Source organism: Triticum urartu, chromosome 6A (genome assembly GCF_056163025.1).
Source record: "Triticum urartu cultivar PI428250 chromosome 6A, HENAU_Tu73, whole genome shotgun sequence".
Classification (NCBI taxonomy): domain Eukaryota; kingdom Viridiplantae; phylum Streptophyta; class Magnoliopsida; order Poales; family Poaceae; genus Triticum; species Triticum urartu.
This window is the reverse complement of record NC_141878.1, coordinates 19,636,419-19,650,823: the sequence shown is the minus strand read 5'-3', so window position 1 is coordinate 19,650,823 and position 14,405 is coordinate 19,636,419. Positions and strand designations below refer to the sequence as shown.

The 14,405-nt window shown below is 48.4% G+C and overlaps 1 protein-coding gene across 1 annotated transcript; it reads right to left on the bottom strand.

Annotated features, from left to right (window-relative positions):
- Nucleotides 1-2,770: 2,770 nt before the first annotated feature.
- On the bottom strand, nt 2,771-9,895 carry LOC147963333 (disease resistance protein Pik-2-like). The gene is made up of 4 exons (XM_087528059.1): nt 8,394-9,895; nt 8,206-8,301; nt 6,850-7,596; nt 2,771-4,901 (listed from the first exon to the last, which is right to left on the bottom strand). Exons 1-4 carry the CDS (start codon nt 9,534-9,536, stop codon nt 3,195-3,197), a joined length of 3,693 nt encoding a protein of 1,230 aa, XP_087384185.1. The 5' UTR covers nt 9,537-9,895; the 3' UTR covers nt 2,771-3,194.
- Between the last annotated feature and the right edge of the window lie 4,510 nt (nt 9,896-14,405).

Here is a 14,405-nt window from a genome sequence, read left to right as displayed (position 1 = left end):
CCAACCGCTTCAAGTTCGAGGCCATCCGATGTGGATGTATTCGGGTACTGATGACACCACTCGGACCCATCTGGAGGAGGTCGACGAGACCACGTTGGAGGGGTGACTGACGAGTATCACTGGAAACAAAGATAACCCCTGGGGAGCCAGGAGAATTCCTCCAGTCGACCAGTCTTACGAACCAGACAAGGTCTAATTCTGAACTTCCGACTGTAATCTAGATTTAATCGTGCAGCTGTTTATGCTTCGTCGACTGACTTTGTTCTGCTTGTTTTCCTGCAGGCCCTTACCAAAATGTACTCGATGCCCAATGAAGAGCAGGAGCAAAATCCGGAGGGGGAGGCAAGCGGAGGCGAAAGTGGCGAGTGGCATTCTGACGGAGAGGGGAACGACGAGAGCGACGACTCGAGTGACGAAGAAGAAGTCGACTCGCCTCCTCGCAGGGAGAGGCGATCCAAGCTCGACCAAGACCGGGCGAGCGCCCGTGAAAAGGCGATCGCTCAAACTGGCCATTCTTCAAAGCGTCCTCGGACGTCCTCTCCGGCACCGACTGAGAAAGCCTCAAAGCAGTCCAAGGTTGTAGTGCAGAAGCCTCGGAAGGCGTTGCCGAAGATTAAGATTGATATCCCTGTTGCTTCTGCGTGAGTGTTTTTCTTTCGCATTCACTCGACGTTCTGTGCTGTTTATTTTTCCTTTGATTTGACCAGATGAATCTTGAAACTGGCAGTGCTGCTACCTCTGGGACTTCAGCTTATAAGGACGAGGATGAGGAAATGGAAGATGCGGTCACCTCCAATCAAGGTACGATCTTCGTTATTCTGTCTTCTTTTTGTCGATTGAACTGTAATATATCCAATCGGGTAATGTAATTTTGGCGACTGATCTTTTAACAGCTCCCAACGTCATTGACCTCCCCGACGATGATGAGGACGAGACAGAGAGGCCTTTGGGGAGGAGGAACAGGAAAACGTCCGCTGGCAAGATGCCTCAGTCGACGCCGGTGGCGGAACCAGTTGTTCAGGACGCCGGTGACACCAATCGGACTTCTGTTTCCTTCGTCATACCGCTGTCGAGTGTTCTACCTTCTGCGTCGACTGCCCAAGCTCCTGTCGATCCACCTTCAGTTTTTGCCACCCATCACGTCCCAGAGGACGAAGTGAACATTACTAGGGAAAACCTTATACACAGAATATTACCAGCAGCGCTCTTCAAAATACGACGCTACTGCTATTTAGCAACAACGCGTGCCGGAAAAATGCGCTGCTGAAAGAAAAATAGCAGTAGCGCGTCATCTCTAAACCGCGCTACTACTCTAATTGCCATGACCTCGCCGTCCAGCTAGTTATAGCAGTAGCGCCTTACACCGTACCGCGCTACCGCTATTCTCCTTACCTGTAGCGTTTTTTCATACCCGCGCTACTACTAACCCTACCTTATCACCACGCGGCGGACCCTCTCTCACTCACTCTCCCTCTCAGTCACTCTCGCCCGCGCCGATAACCATTGTCGTTCGTCGTCGCCGCCGCCGCCGCCGTCGTCCGTCCGCCACCGAGGTACTCCCTCCTTCCGTCCCTCATCCTCCCACCGCACCCTCCACCCTCCTCCTCCCACCGCGCCCTCCTCCCTCCGCCTGCGGCCGCCCCCTCCTCCCTCCTCCGCCGGCAGCCCTCCTCCCACCGCCCCTCCCTCCTCCTCCGGCCGGCCCCTCCACCTCCTCCTCCGGCCGCCCCTCCCCCTCCTCTCTCCTCCCTCCCTCCCTTGTCTCTGTTTTTACAAATCGTAGGTAACTAGTTTATTTAGCAAGTGATTAATATAACTAGCTTATTTATATTAAGTGCTTAATGGACCTAGTTTATTTAGTAAGTGCTTAATATAACTAGTTTATTTAGTAAGTTAATAATAAAACTAGTTTATTTAGTAAGTAGTTAATAAAACTAGTTTAATTAGTGTTAGGATTATATATAAGATATTTTTGAATATTTTTTTCATATTTTGAACCATTGAAATGCAATGACCATTGATAAGTGGCCTATGTTTTGCCGGAGTGTTGATTAATTTCCGTTCCGGCAAATTTCAGGGCATGCGTCGTCCGCTTCGGCCGCCGGCACGCGGTCTTCCGCCACTCCGGCCTCTTCTGTTGTTTCCGTCTTCCTACGCCTCTGCTGCTTCTGCTAGTGGTGGTGCAGCTCCCGATCTTTGTCCAGGCGGCCACAATCTTCTTCTTCTTCGTCCAGGCGACCCCGGCTGTGCTGCCGTTGAAGGTACCAGCGCCCCGCCCTGAAATTGCTGCCATATGGACAAATTGATGTGAGATTGTTTGGATAACATCATGGCAGCATCATTGTAGATCAGACTGATGTGAAATTGATTTGAATTAGAGCACCAGTGGATCATCCGGTTGGATTAATTGGATGTTTGTTCTATAATTTGAGGAGCGTGTAAAACTGAATTGTCTATCCTATATAGTGAATGTAATTTGGAGTGGTGGCTGTAATTTGGATTAATTGGAGTAACTTGGATAAATTGGAGTAACCAAATGTTCAGTCTAAGCTCAGAATGGGGAAGGATGAGGGGAACAAGGAGAGGGAAGCTGCAGGGGAGGCGTGGGGCGAGCGGGGGAGCTCCGGCGTAGGGGAGCCGAGCAGGGGATCTCCGGCGCGGGAGAGGAGCGGGGGAGCAGAGGAGCGCTGTGTTTGTAGGTAATTTGCTGGGGGGGGGGGGGGGGGGGGTTCGAAAAACTACCACGATGACAAGTTTTCCCCAACGGACGGAGTACAACAAAGGAATACACATGGATGCATCCTGTCGTTAGTCTGTGACACATGGATACCTACATACCACTGCTGCATTACAGACTTACAGTGACCCAGTTTTGCAACAGGTACATCAATTACTAGTCCTACTGTATGTATAGTAGGTAGAATACAGGAGAAGTACGGTAATAAGAATCCGATGGAAACACACACACACACACCCAGACGGAGGGAGGGAGAGTTTAATAGTCAGTCAATAATGTTCACTCTCACGTGCTCCGCTACCTGCCTCTGCACCTCAAATATTTTACTGTTATACCTGTTACCAGCATTAGGCAACTGAATTTCTTTGAGGCTTTTGAGGGCTGGCAGCCCGGAGATGTCCTTCAGCTCGCCGCACATACCAATTTGTAGCAGCTCAAGCTTGGGCATCGTGTCTTCTTAAAACAACACCGACTGGAGCTTGTATAACCAATGCAACTCCAGCACCATGAGACTCGGGAAAGATGAGCTATGGAAATGTAGCTGTGTCCCCCTGAACGAGTCATAGTGCAGACGTAGTACTGCTATATTTGGTAGCACCCCGAGGGCTTGTATGGCATCATCTTGCTCCAATCTGCTAAACCTTAGCACCAACTTGGAGAGATTCTGAAGCGTATGGATCCATTTTGTTACATTGACTAGCCTACCATGCAGAGCGAGGCTCTCGAGGCTGCTTGGTGGCAACAAATCCTCACCCAAACAGCCATGTAACATGTTCTTCTCTTCATGCGGGTCCCCTATTTCAACTGTTAAAGATTGAAGTTGATTATGACCAGCAATGGCAGACCATAACTCATTGATGGTTCTGTAGCTCAGACCACCCACTTTAAGCTTACGTAGCTGAGTAAGCTCTCCAAACTCTTTTATAGTGGCATTTCCGTTTCTCCCGGAAACATCCACAAAACCTAGTGCATGAAGGGCCTTCAACTTACCAATCCCTTTAGGAAGTACAACGCCATCTAGCTCCATCTCCTGGAAGCAGTATAGATTGAATATATCATACCTGTTCAAACCAGCATCTAGAACTTGTGGTCTCAAGAAAAGATGACCTCTAGACAACAAAACGCTGCATCTTTTACGTGTGGAAACACGATTAATGTAACCTTTATACTTATCAACTATGTCATCCTCTCTCTTGACACGGTCCCAATAACCATCTGCCCGAAGGTGCTGTAGCTTCCGAAGATTGGTGATTGTTGTTGGCAACTCAGATATATGTGTACCTCTAACATCCAGTGTTTCGAGGTGCCTCAAATTCTGGAAGGAATTAGGCAGGCATAAAATGCTGCAACATGCTCGAAGAGAAAGGTACTTGAGGTGACGGAGCTGCCCAATTTGATCAAGATGATGATCTCTTAACCCTAGTGTGTCCTCTAAGTCAAGCACCCGCACAAACCTCATATTGTCGGAGATGAAAAATGATCTCCACTCTCCAAACACAGTCAATGACCGTACATGTGACAAGTCTAGCTTGCTCTCCAGCACATCTTTATCCCTTTTCCAGTTGCTGCCAATGACAAGATGACGTATTGCACCTTGTGTGTCACTCAAACAACATCCTTCCTCCAGCGTCAAAAAAAGGTTTTCCTCCCTAGCCTTTGATATGCATATTTCACGGATCATATCATGAAGTTGGCAAGAATTGATTTTCTGACTGTATCGGTCTGTCCCTTCACCTGGCAGGATCATACTCCTATCCAAGAGCTCATCAAAGTACCTCCGACAAAGTTCAATTGCAGTCATGCCATGCATATCCCTTGAATAACCCTCTGCAGTCCACCGCCTCACCAAGCGACCCCACCTAATTCTCTGGTCTTCTTGAAATATAGATAAGTATAAGAAAGCAGACTTCAGATGGTATGGCAAACCATCGTAGCTCCTCATAAGAATTGTCTTTATTGTCCTAAGTTCAGAATTTATCTCCAATTCAGTGTTAATACCATCACTCATCTTCTTCCATTCAATAGCAGTTTTTGGTTTAGTGGCTAGGAATCCACCGATAGTCGATATTGCAAGAGGAAGTCCATCACATTTCTGCAGGATAAGTCTTGCTTGTTCCATCATAGCTGGGACTAAATCTGTTTTTTCACTATTGTCCTTGAATACCTGCAACGGACATAATTTGAAAAAGTTAACTATTTGGATTAAAATATTACTGTTGCTAAATTAAGAATATTTAGTAACATGAGCTTGTTTGTCCTAGTTTCCACTTGTACCTTCTGGAAGTCAAAGCCCTGGCCCTAAGGGTATGTTTACGAAAAACTATCCATGGATTTAACATTTACTAAACTGAAATTCTCAGCATATGGGGAATTCACTAAGCATTGAAATTTCCTTGTATCCTGGGTGTGGACTAAACTGTAATCATAGATACTGCTACTATTCAAATGTGCACCTACAATAACATGTTTTGGGTAAAAAAACTATTAATGTACTTCACAAAAAATCTAAAAGGTATAAAAAAATTCCCGTGGAATGAAAAATAAATTTGAATGAAAAAAAATGCTACTATAGCTGCAATTTCAATGGCGTCCATTAACACTCCTAACAAAGTAATTGAGATACTTCGATGGCTTCCATTAAACAAACAAATATAACTCCTTGACTATGGTGAGAACATTTGATGCGGCAACTGACTCAAGGAAGCAGAATTTTACAACAACGTTTCTCAGGGCAAGAAAGAATGTAGTTGATTGCTCCAAGGACCTACCTAATTACAATCTCAACAAAAAACTTCGTCGCATTTCTGTGCCATGTGGAAACAAAATTGAGGGCACAAACTTGCTTGCACACAAACTGCAACTTTTTTATGAAACTTTGTTCAAGAGATTGCAAATCTTTGGTCTTGATGCATTGCTAAAAAAGGAACAATTTACAAGAATAAGCCTACGCCATTACAAACAAACATCAACAGAAAGGACAACAGCTGAGAACTGGTAACCACTAGACGCTCATTGCAACAGGCACTCCACCAAACCAATGATAACCTTAATGCCTTACACCCGCTACAACAGACCGGCTAAAGCCTGTCATAGGGAGAGAGAATATAGCAAGAAGGGTAGAGCTAGGCCATGCCAACTTGAGAAAATGGTGGCTCATTAACAACAGTGAATTACCTCCTCACGCCATTGACAAATTCGCACCTGCCACACCCAAGGTGAACCCTCCTCCCACCAAGTAGGACAAATAGGGTGTGACACACACAATGAGGAAGCCCTGGCAGGCCCACGCAGCACACAAGAAAGATCGGCACATTTATTGTACCACAAACTGTGGCTGGCAACCTAGCTATTGCATCCCCACCCTACAGCTATTGCAGTGAACTTCCAAGTCACCAGATGTTGTCCGACCATTGCCTCGTGATGCAGACAAACCATGCTAGCCAAAGCATGGTCATCGTCTACGAACCCTGACACACTCAGACACCAGCCAAGACAAGCGTCTGAGCAACGTTGGTGGGACAACATGGCACAAGTTCCTCAACATTCACCCCCTTGCCACACGAAGCCACAAATACCTACACATGATATATGCGCACGCCCTTGCAAGCTAAACGATGCCCCGCGGACCCAGAGAGACACCAACTGTGGCTCACATGAACACAGCAACAAGCTTGCTGTTGTCCTGGCCTCCGCTCGAACCTAAGACAATCAGAGCGCAGAATCCCGATAGCACCGGCAAACATGTCAGCTGCTGGCCATCACCGCCCCACCACCCTGCGGAGGCCCCAACATGCCGCGTGTACGGAGGCTCCGCTTGTAGCATCCAAGCCCGCTGCCCAGTCACATGAGCCCACCACGGCACCTTCCTGAAATTTAGCAAGACGGTCCAGATCTAATATGTTCCTAGATATAATGGACATTTTCCTAGATCTAAAATTACGCAAGTACAAGATTATTAGAGTTTAAACATTTTTTTTTCAGAGAAGACGTCACCTTTTATACTTCTAAATTGCAGATTGAGAGAAAAATATAATGTTACATGAGGTAAGAGTAATGAAATGTGAAGCAAAAACTATATGAAAGGGAAAAAGGGCTACTAGTTCTAAAATTACCTTCTTTTTTAAGAGGTCAAGTGCAGCATCCTTTTTCAGACCACCAAGATGGTACCTGTTCTTGTCCTCTACTGAACAATGTTTGGCAATACTGTTTTCTCTTGTGGTGACTATGATCCTTCCAGCATTATACAAACACGATTTGACCAACTCCCACTCAGAGGTGGACAATATATCATCAAGAACAACAAGGCACCTTTTCATTTTTAGTACCCGAGCTAGTTCCTCCTTCAACTCTTGAAGATTCATCACTGATATGCTTTTCTTCTGTGCCCCAGTTGTTGCTCCAGCCGGATCTTCTTGGATAGTATTCTGAAGCTGCAAAGCCAAATCTCTAAGGAGTACTTCTGGCTTAAAAGGACGCAATGCAGTGGCCCAAGCACGCTTCCAGCCACCAAGTTCTTGGCTCCGGTAGATGCTTCGAACAAGAGAGGTTTTCCCAAGACCTCCCATTCCCCAAACTGAGATCACCGTACAACACTTCTTGTTGTCGGGCTGGCCAACTAATTTGATAAGAAAAAATTTCTCTGTTTCTCGCCCACAAAGCAATTCATCAGCCAGTGCCAGTGTCCTGCTGTGATCAAACTTCTTTCTAGCAGTTGAGTTACAAATTTTGTCTTCACCTGCAATGTTAGGTTCTGGGTTTTCCTCATGTATTTCATCGCTGGGCAATGCTGTGTCTGTCTCACTGGTAGCAACTTTGTTTCTGTAGGAAATAGGCTCGGTGGAACATGATGCTCGGTTAACCTAAACAAAAAAGAACAGATCTATGAGAATTTATGTACTTTTGCTCAGAGTTAAATGTTGAGGATTTTCAGGTGCACACTTTTTGTGAGAGTAGTATGCCCAACAGATTATCTAAGTCCATATACAATGTGTTCATCCTTACTCAACTTTAAAGCACAATATGTTTTTCAATTAGTGTGCATTATACGAAGACGCATGTCTCAGCTTTATTTCCCTCTAACTTTAAAGTTTGTTAAATAAGTTTGAGCACCAGGATTAGCTCATTTATACACAAATGTTTGCCAATTTTAGTGAGAGCACTATGCCCAACAAATTATCTAACTTCATATATATCCTTGGTTCCACTTTTAAAAATAATGTTTATTTTTTCAATTCGCGATACTAGGAGGTATGTCTCAGTTTTCTTTCCCTCAAATTTTGATGTTTGAGCACCAAGATTGGCTCGTTCGTACACAGTTGTTTAGGCTACTAAAGCTAGATTGCTAGGTTGTGCGCGTGTGTGTGGCTAAAAAGAAAACACTAGTGAACATTTATACATCCCAAATATAATCTATGGATATGGAATTCAAGATTTGAATTTCGATTTTTCAATCAGTGCTGGAGTCCCACCTTCAGTTTCTCCTCCACGGTAGCAGCCTTTGCTTCGTCGTTGTTGTCGACCATTGCTACACTAACAGTGCCCATGTTAACCTGTCCCATTGAATTCTGCAATCAGACGTGAAATGAAAAGAAGAATCAACCATCTGTAATAAGAAATAAACAAGTCTATAACAAAACAATGCAAGAAACAGACTTACCTTCTTGTGGAACAAATAAATAGTTTGATCACAGGACAACTGCTTGAACTCTGAAACTTGGTACGGTTTCTCTGTGCACAAGCTTGCAATTTCAACTTGCTGCGTGGAAACGATGATTCTACTTTGTTTCTTGTTGTCAGGAAAGTACTTCTTAATGCAATGCCACTCTTCTATCGTGGACAGGTCATTTATGATAACCAGGTAGCTATTGCTACACAACAGTGCATTAAACACATGGACTAAATCACTTTGATCCATCTTCTCCATCTTGGCCAGAACAGCCCCAACACTTGTTTCTTTTCCAGGCTTTCCAACGTAATCATAGGAATTTTCATAAAATTGCCTTTCCAAGCTCTGAAGAAATTCTTGTGGATTGAAAGATGGCTTTCCAACCTCATCATGTGAATTTTCATAAAACTGCCTTACCAAGCTCCGGAGGAACTCTTGTGGATTGAAAGGATGCATCAATCTAATCCAAGCATGGAAGCCAAACCTTTTCAATACCTTCGGGTCATCATAAATCTCCTGGATGGCGGATGTCTTCCCAATATCACCGCAAGTTCCCCACATGGCAATCACCCTAAGGTTCACATCGTTGCTGTTAATCAGCTGATGGAGGTCCACCACTGATGATTTTTCATGCACAAAGGTGGCAAACCTTGCTTCTGTGATGCCAAACATTGCCACACTGGCAATGCTGGCCTGCTCCTCTGCCGCGGTAGGATTGGAGCATGAGCTCTCCTTGATGAGGCGATAGCGCAGGTTCCTGTTGCTCACATCCTCCACCTCAGCCCTCAGCTCCTTCACCTCCTTGGCGATGCGGCGTCGGTCACCTGGGTTGCGGGGAATGCACCCCAAAAATGGCCTTTTCTCTGAGTGGAGGCCAAAATCCATGAGGCTGTCCTCCACTTTGTAGGCCAGGACCCCAATCTGTTTCACCCAGGTGGTGAGCACCTTGTTCTGGCTCTGCTCCTCGTCAGCCGTCATCAGGAACGACTGCATCATCTGCAGCTCGTCCCTGATGAAGTTCACATCGTGCTCGACACCGAGCTGCAGCGCGATTTCCTCCGCCGCCTTGGACGTGGCATAGCCCAGTGCGCCGCCCAGCGCGGCCTTCCCCAAGCTCACCCCCGTCGCCTCCATGGCTCTGCTTCCTGGCTGTGATGTGGAGGTGGTGGTGCTAATGGCAGATGTGAGTCTAGCCAGCAGCTGGCAAGGGCATGTGGATTAGTAAGGTGAATCCATTCCAGCTACAAGCTTTGTGTCAAGTTGGCATTTCTCTTGTCTTCATTACAAGGCCCGAGGCACCATCATGTGCGCTGGGTAATTTAGTTACATGGCCGGGTCTGAATCTGAACTTGTGATTAAACAAACGAGTATGGCTTCTTGATTACAGCGAGCACATTTGACGCAGCGACTGAGCCCAGCTGGAGGAGGCTGAATCTTTTACTGCAGAGTTGTCGCCCACTTACTGTTGTCGTCTCCGAGTATCTTTTACGGTGTTATTACTCGAAAGAATAAGCGTAATTACTAGTACTAGTCTATAGTATTTTGCTTGAGGGCGTATACAGATCTGGTGATTAAACTAGGTTGGCGACAGAGAAATGAAATTAAATTGAACTACTAGGTTGTACCTTCACTGCGGAGCTCGCCGGAGACAGCAACCACTCACGGCGGAGGTGTTCTGCGCCGTAGGTAACGCACGCGAGGGCGCCGCCGTGCCCCGCCGTGACCCAACAACCACAGCCGCGCCCGTCGCAATCCGACCTCACGAGCCCGTCGATCGAATGCCATCGCCGCCCGCCGCCCTGCCGTCGAAGGAACAGAAGGGATTTGGGGCAAGTGATGGTTACTTGTGTGCTCGGCAGAAGCGCACCTACGTCTTACGCTTTCATAGCGCGGAAGCGTATGTTAAGGCTCTTCAGTTTTCCATGTGCCTTTCAGGGCTTGGGATTGGAGATCCAAATATTTGATTGGAGACGATACTTCAGAATTTTGAATACAGCTAAATCCTACTCCCTCCGTTTCAAAATATAATATTTTTTAGAGATTCAAATGAAGACTACATACGGAGTAAAATGAATGAATATACGCTCTAAGAGCATCTACAGCCGGACGCCTCAAAGCCGCTTTAAACGATCGGGCGGACGGCCCGGGCATTGACCGGTCACAAAAAACCATCCAGACGGGCGCCTCAAACGCCCGAGCTGACCGGCACCTCTCATATTCAGTCTCAATATGAGGCGGATATGACCGGCACGTCTCGCAGCTTCACCGCCCCCATTGCTCCGTAGTCGTTCCGAGCCTCTGTGCCGTCAGCACCGGCAGAACAGTCCTCTCTCCCGTCCTCGCCAGCCCGGAGGCCGCCGCGGTACGTCCGACAACTCTCGGGCTGCTTCTTGCGCTCTATGTGTTCAACACATTGTTCGAACCGGTCTTATTTTTTGCAGGGAAAATGATGAATTCCGATCATTTGTCGGGCGAGGAATATATAGACCGACGGAGATTGATCAAATGATTCAAGATGAGTTCTTCGGTTCGTCGGATTTGGGCGAAGAAGTGGACATGATCATGCTCATGAGCATGCAAAAGAAAATGGACCGGTCAGGTGGAGCATGTCCTTAACTTGAAGGGCTTAATCAGAGGAAGAAGAGTGATCAATCAGGATAGGGTGTCCGGAGCACAGCTACTGCACAAGGACTACTTTGCTGCGAACCCAACTTTCCTGAATGATCCGTGGGTTCGTGGCCGTTTTCGCACCATTGTTTTGTGCATTACGGAGTGAGTGGAGACACATGATGACTACTTCAGGCTGAAAAGGAATTGTTCATGGAGCTTCAATGATGTGGGGTCGGAAACTTTATGGCAGTTGATGACATGTTGTGTTATTTTGCACAATATGATTATTGAGGATGAAGGTGATGGTGTTGCCAAACCAATGATTTTGAGGCGTCTGGAAAACAAGTTCGAATTTTGAAAGATCAAAGGCAAATCAGCTTATGAACTTTCCACAGATGCATCAAAATCTTCGAGACCATCAGGTGTATGCACAACTACTCACTGATTTTGTGGAGCATATGTGGACCCACAATGGAAACCAAAGAGCTAATGCTTGATTTGTGCTCTTAAAATAAATTTTATGTATGAACTATGTATTTTTGGTACCAACATTTGTTATTACATGCGACATTGCCGTGTATGATGGACGTGCATGAATTTGAGAGTCCGGATTTGAGATATGTGGATTCCGGGCACGAGATATGAGGCACCGTCCGGATGCGCCTCCGGGGGTTTGAAGGGATGGATTTGCGAAGTCCAACTGTAGATACTCCAAAATATGTCTATATACATCCATATATAGTCTATATTGAAATCTCTAAAAAAAGACTTATATTTAAGGACAGAGGGTGTAGAAAACAAATATGTGTAAAGAGATTAACTGGAATCATAAATTCAATAAAAAAACAATGGTACTTTGAAATATCAACTACTTGGGGATTATCCGGATCACGGAATTTGCAAAGCACACTATGCGTGCAAGAAATTTAAACATATAATCACATATTTGTGGGGTGTGGAATTTTGGAAGGCTCGAGCCTGTTATTTCAAATAACTATAAAAAGTTTTTCAAGTTTAAAGAAAATTGTAAAAAATTATGTGAAAACTTATACATGTTCACCATGGATCTGTAAAATTTCGTTCGAATACATTGTGATGTGTAAGCTACACAAAAAGAAATCCAGCCCAACAACAAAAAGAAATCGGCCCATTTTCGTTATAAAAGCTTACATGTACGTTGTATATGATCCTGAAAAAACATGTACGTAGTATATATGTGTGTGTATGCACAATTTTTTCAGTTCGTTTACAAATGTATAAAACTGGCATTTGAGTGCCGGGATACATGGAGCCAGTTCTCCATTTGCACTTTTTCGTGTATCCCTGTTCATACAGCAATACCAATCTGCTGACTATTCCCCTTAAGGGGAAACACTTTCTATCAGAAGTCTGATAGTAAAGTTTCATCAGACGGGTCCGGAGTCGTTGATTCTTTCCTAATCCCACCGTCCGCTTCCCCCCCCCCCTTTCCTCCCGCGACGCTCCCGTGGGCATCCGGGGGGCCTAACCATAGCGCCGCCGCTGGTCGCTCCCTCCCCCACTCCCTCGCTCGCCGCCGCCGGAGGGCGCGAGCGGGCAAAGCCCGCCCGTCGCAGGCGGCAGCGAGGCTCTCTCGTCTCCGCGCTCGAGGGGTACGGCGTGGGCCGAATGCCTCAGCCCGGATGCGGCGCTTGGCGCTGCGCGCAGCAGCTCGACGGTGCTCCGACGTGGGCCGGCCACGGGGCGTGGCGGCGATGCGACGGGCAGCGCGGAGGTGGTGCGGGCTGGAGGTCGGTGGTGGCGGCGGCTGCATCCGGCGGCGTGCCGAGATCCGCCTCCGGAGCCGCGAGTCGCGGGCGACCTGGGTCGCGGTCGGCCTCTCCTGCCATGGCTCGTGGGCGGGGGGCGGCGCGGCAGCTGGTGGATGTGTGCGCCGCTGCCCGGTCGGGCCCTTGCGGCTGGTCGGCGTCATACGGCACGGGAGATCCCTCCGGTGGTCATCCATGGACGTGGCGGCGAGCGCTCTACTTCCTCTGCTCCGGCCATGGGCCGCTGCCGTGGTCTCGCGCGGGGCCGGACCTATGGCAGGGTGGGGCGAAACCGGTGGTTTCAGGGCGGGGAGCTGGTTGGAAGGACGGGAGCTCAGTTGCGGAGCTGCCCGTCGCCGGCCCAAGTGGTTGCCGGTCGTGGTCGTGGGCCATTCCTCCCCCTCCCCCCTTCCCCATCCTCATGTGTTCTCGGTTCCGGCGTTGCTCGAGGCGGAAGTGGTTGGCCGGCGGTCTCGGAGGCAGTTTGGGTGTGGATTTGCTCAAAGTCTCGGCCTTTGGTGCTCGTCAGGGCGGTCTGGAGGCAGAGCGGCGGCTCTGGCGGTGAGAGGCACGTTGGTCGTGGGCTGACCGCGCGGCTCGGGTGCGGGCGGGCTGTCGGATTTCGGGTTCCGGCAGACCCTTAAGGTTCGAACACTGGGGTGCGCGCGGAGATTACGCCTTCTACCTCCCCGTCTCGCAAAGATCTAAATTACTAAAAGAACTGCACAAGGGACACAAGATTTATACTGGTTCGGGCCACCGGTGTAATACCCTACTCCAGTGTGTGGTTGGTGGATTGCCTCCTGGGGCTGATGATGATAACAATACAAGGAAGAACAGCCTCGCGAGGGTCTGTTCTTGGCTGGGTGATGAACTGCTAGGGGGAGTTCAACCACCCTTCTCTCTCTCACTCACTCTCTCTGCTTGCGAACCGAACGAATGAACCCAACCGAACCCCCTTTGCTGTGTGGGCGGCTGGTCCTATTTATAGAGGCCCTGGTCCTCTTCCCAAATATCGAGCGGGAAGGGAGCCAACAATGGCGGGCTAATTTCAAGGGGACAACAAGCATCAACTATCCTGACAAAAGCAGTCTTTGCCTGCGCAAAGCTCTGGTGATGACGCCGTCCTGGGCTCCATGGTGACCTCCGTCTCGTAGTCCTCCTGGTCTTGGTCTCGTTGCACCGAAATGGCAACCTTTGCCTGATGCCTCGGTACTCCGCGGCTGCGCTTGCCCCTTTGCACCAAAGAGGAAAGAAGGACGCTGCGCGCGCTGGCGCCCTGAGTCGTCACGGCTTGCGTCAGGGGCACCTCGCGAGGTACCCCACCTTGATCTCTCCGCCTCCTCGCGAGCCAGCCTGACGAGGCCGTGCCTGAGGAAGCTCCGTGTCGTCCGCCTCGCGAGGCTTGGCCCCTCGCGAGGGTCTTGAGTCTTGCGTTGATGAAGATGGGCCGTGCTGGGCCTCCTTTGAGCCACGCCGCAGGCCGCAGGCAGGCAAGTCTGGGGACCCCCCCAGAACGCCAACAGTAGCCCCCGGGCCCAAGGCACGCCCGGACTTGGCCGTGCCGAGAGGCGAAAGGGTAAGGGCGAAGCGCCGCGGGCCCTAA

Bases quoted from the DNA above. Each gene is read 5' to 3' on its own strand.
- LOC147963333 (XM_087528059.1), bottom strand. From the start codon at position 9,536: ATGGAGGCGACGGGGGTGAGCTTGGGGAAGGCCGCGCTGGGCGGCGCA. The intron at 8,302-8,393 runs GTAAGTCTGTTT...GTCTGATTGCAG, and splicing joins TTTATTTGTTCCACAAGAAG to AATTCAATGGGACAGGTTAA. The intron at 4,902-6,849 runs GTAATTTTAGAA...TGTCCGTTGCAG, and splicing joins TTGACCTCTTAAAAAAGAAG to GTATTCAAGGACAATAGTGA.